General features: G+C 61.3%; 1 protein-coding gene across 3 annotated transcripts in view; it reads right to left on the minus strand.

Moving 5' to 3' along the window:
- Window positions 1-3303, minus strand: part of LOC114071021 (agrin) — a 44908-nt gene that overhangs the window by 9294 nt on the left and 32311 nt on the right. For all 3 annotated transcript variants that reach the window (XM_027908678.1, XM_027908677.1, XM_027908679.1), the window contains 6 exons: window positions 2810-3025; window positions 1977-2206; window positions 1461-1595; window positions 1222-1318; window positions 869-1033; window positions 652-763 (listed from right to left, as the gene is read on the minus strand). In XM_027908678.1, coding sequence (XP_027764479.1) covers window positions 652-763; window positions 869-1033; window positions 1222-1318; window positions 1461-1595; window positions 1977-2206; window positions 2810-3025 — 955 coding nt within the window. The remainder of the gene's footprint in view (window positions 1-651; window positions 764-868; window positions 1034-1221; window positions 1319-1460; window positions 1596-1976; window positions 2207-2809; window positions 3026-3303) is intronic.

Genomic DNA, 3303 nt, shown 5'->3' on the forward strand with positions numbered 1-3303 from the left:
CTCTTCCTGCAGTATCAGCTTCCCAGCTGGAAAGGGGGGTAAAAGGAACCCCAGGGTTCTGTAGATAGAAGTGCAGAGGGACAGGGGATGGGGAGAAGTTGGAGGGGGAAGCTGCCAGCTGGGAAACAGAGAGGAGGCACTGCTGGATTCAGCAGCAGCAGTGCCAAGGGGCTTTCCCTGCTCTGTGACTCCCTCCTGGCTGAGCTCTCAAGAGCCCCCACCATCGAGGGCACAGCTCAAAGCCACAGGTATCGCAGGTGCCTCACGTACCTGCCCCGATACGGGCACAGTCGAGGATCTGAAATAAAGAGTGGGGAGGGATGTGTGTGTGTGTCTCTGTGTATGTGTGTGTGTGAGGGGGCTCAAAGGCATTCCTGAAACCTGGCAAGGGCTCTGCAGCCCTGTGGGCAGGGCACAGGGAGGGAGGAAGGGCTGGGAGAGGTGTGCAGCTGCCGTCCTGCGGGGAGACAGGCATGCTCTGCCTGCAGCCTCCTCTCCCCCCACCGGGTCCTGCCCACTCCTCCTCCAGCCCTGAAGCCATGTGCCACAGGGATTCCAAGCCCAGGAGCCTGGGGAACCCTCAGCTCATTCCACAAGCGACAGGAGCAGGGCTGGAAGCCCAGAGAGCTCCCCTCTGAGCCGCCAACTCACCGGTGACTCCCCCATCACCCTCTCGCCGTTGTTGATCCTCATGACCCCTTTGCGCCCGTTCCTCTCCAACAGGACGCTTGTCCAGGTGTTGAGGGGAACTGGCTCTTTGCTCCTGGGTGGTGAGAAGGGAGGAGGAGACACACAGGTGAGAGCTCTGCCATCAGCAGAGCACTGACAAAGCTCCCCTGAGCAGTCAGGGCTGCCCCCACCTCCTCACCTGAGCACAGCTGCCCCCTTGCCCAGGTCGTATCTGTACTCCAGGTACCCGTCGTGCAAGGCCAGGGACACGAAGTCCCCCTTGCCATCTGTCTTCTGGCCATTGTAGAAGATCATTCCACTCGGGTTCTTGGCCAGGAACACAACCTCCATGGACATTTTGTCCCTGAGGAGAGAAGGATTGTGGATACCCTCCAAACCCCGCTGCCCCTCGTGCTCTGTTCCTCCATCCCCATGCACTGAGCCCTTGGAATAACTCTGCCTGCCCGGGATGCTGCTCTGTGGTGTCTCTTTACCCACCAGGCAGGCAGGTGATGCCCCCAGAGGCCCCCCATCCCATTCCCTGGCGCTTACTGCAGGTCAGGAATGAAGGTCTGCAGCCCGTTCAGCTCCAGGTAGGAGAAGCCATTGAACTCCGGGAGGAAGGGCATGGTGTGGTCCTGCTCCGTCACTGGGCACAAACGAGGGAGTTTTGTGAGGGGGAGGAGGCCGAGCAGCTTCCTCAGCCAGTGCCCCAGCAGGTGAGGCCATCACCCCAGCTGGGGGAACTGAACTCCATCCCCCCACCTTCCCCAGCCCCATTCCCGTCCCACCTCGCTCGCAGAAGTCTCCTTCCCGGCCCATGGGGCAGGCACACAGGGCACCTCCCTCTGGCAGCACCAGGCAGGTGGCAGAGACGTGGCAGGGCGAGGGCTCGCAGGGGTTCCTCTCGTCGGCGCACGTGGGCCCTGCGGCGGGACAGGCAGCTCGTCATCCCAGTGCCACCAACCAACCAACCAACAGCCAGAGACCAACACCCCTGCCGCCTCCTGATACCTCCCTGGCCTCTGGCTGGGTTCCCGTGACCCAGGAAGCCCCTCAAAAAATGGCAGGTGATGCCCTTGGCCAACCACGCCCCTGAAGTGAGAGGGGATGTTATTTGGTGCACCAGAACCAAACAGGTCCTGGCCCTTCCGTGCACGTGAATGGGGGCACATCCCAAATCTACCGACTGCACTGCATGAGGCTTCATCCCCCACCTCTCCCTCTATCCCACTGCTGACACTACTGTGCTGACCCCAGAGGCTCTGGGATCCCACAGGACCCCCCCAGAAGCCCCCTCCCCGTACCGGTGTAGGTGTGGAGGCACTCGCAGTGGAACATCTCTGCCTCCTTGACGTGGCAGATGCCCCCGTGGTGGCAGGGGTTGGGGTGGCAGGGGTCGTTGCCACACTCGCCCACCCCGCTGCCGTAGAGGACGTCGCTGCCCTTCTCCCTCAGGTCGTACATCTGGTTGTTCACGTCCAGGAGGCGGATGCAGCCCTTGAGGCCCGTGGTGGCCGTGGTGTGGTCTGCCACCCTGAGGGGGGGGGCAGAGCACGGGGTCAGCTGGGGGTTTTTGGGTCGCTCCAGGCGTCTGGGTCAGGCTGTGCTCCCCCACAGGGCACCGATCACGGAATGGTTTAGGTTGGAAGGGACCTCTGAGATCGTCGAGTCCGATCTGTGCCTGATCGTCCCCACCTTGTCCCCCAGCCCAGGGCCTTCCTTGGACACCTCCAGGGGTGGGGACTTCACTCCCTCCCCAGGCAGCTCCTTCCTATGCCTGAGCACCCTTTCTGTAAAGAAATTCCTCCTGATGCCCAACCTGACCCTCCCCTGGCACAGCTGGAGGCCGTTCCCTCTCCTCCTGTCCCTTATTCCTTGGGAGCAGAACCCAGCTCCCCCACCCTGTCAGGGATTGCAGAGCCAGAAAGTCCCCCCCTGAGCCTCCTTTTCTCCAGGCTGAGCCCCCTCCAGCTCCTCACAGGATACTCCAGACCATTCCCTGTTTCCATTCCCTTCCCTGGACTCACTCCAGCCCCTCAGTGTCTCTCTTCCACCGAGGTACCTCACCCATACAGACAGATAATCAATTCAGAAGCCCCCCCAGCCCCCCCCGAAGCAGTGACAGCCCCACACTCACACGGCCATCTGGTCATCGGGCGCTCCCCCAATGAACAGGTCCGTGTCCAGGTTGAGCCCGTCGGTGCCCGGGGGGCTCTCCCCGCTCACGTGGGGCTCCCCATCCACCGAGAGCATCCCGCTGCGCCGGTTCCTGTTCACCACCAGCTGGTGCCACTTGCCCGGCTCCACACGGACCTTGCTGGTGATGACGCCCGTGCCAGAGCCCGTGTTAAACCTGCAGGAGAAGAAGGGAGGGGGAGGGATGGCGGTGTTCGTGTCATCCCCCAGAAAGGTGACATCTCCCTCCCTGCCCCTCTCTGCCCTCAGAGCACGCTCTGTCCACCCCTGAGCGTCAGGACTGCCTGAGGACTCATCTCCTCCAGCTCACCTCCTTCCAAAATCTGTCCCTTTGGCTTTCAGAATAGAAAAAAAAATAATAAAAAAACCACATTCCAGCTCAGATTTCTTGGGCCTTTCTCCCTTTTTTTTCCTCCCCTTTTTTTCTTTTTTTTT

The sequence above is a fragment of the Empidonax traillii genome, unplaced genomic scaffold (genome assembly GCF_003031625.1).
Source record: "Empidonax traillii isolate 1590-97213 ecotype Southwest subspecies unplaced genomic scaffold, ASM303162v1 scaffold1790:size96177, whole genome shotgun sequence".
Taxonomy (NCBI): domain Eukaryota; kingdom Metazoa; phylum Chordata; class Aves; order Passeriformes; family Tyrannidae; genus Empidonax; species Empidonax traillii.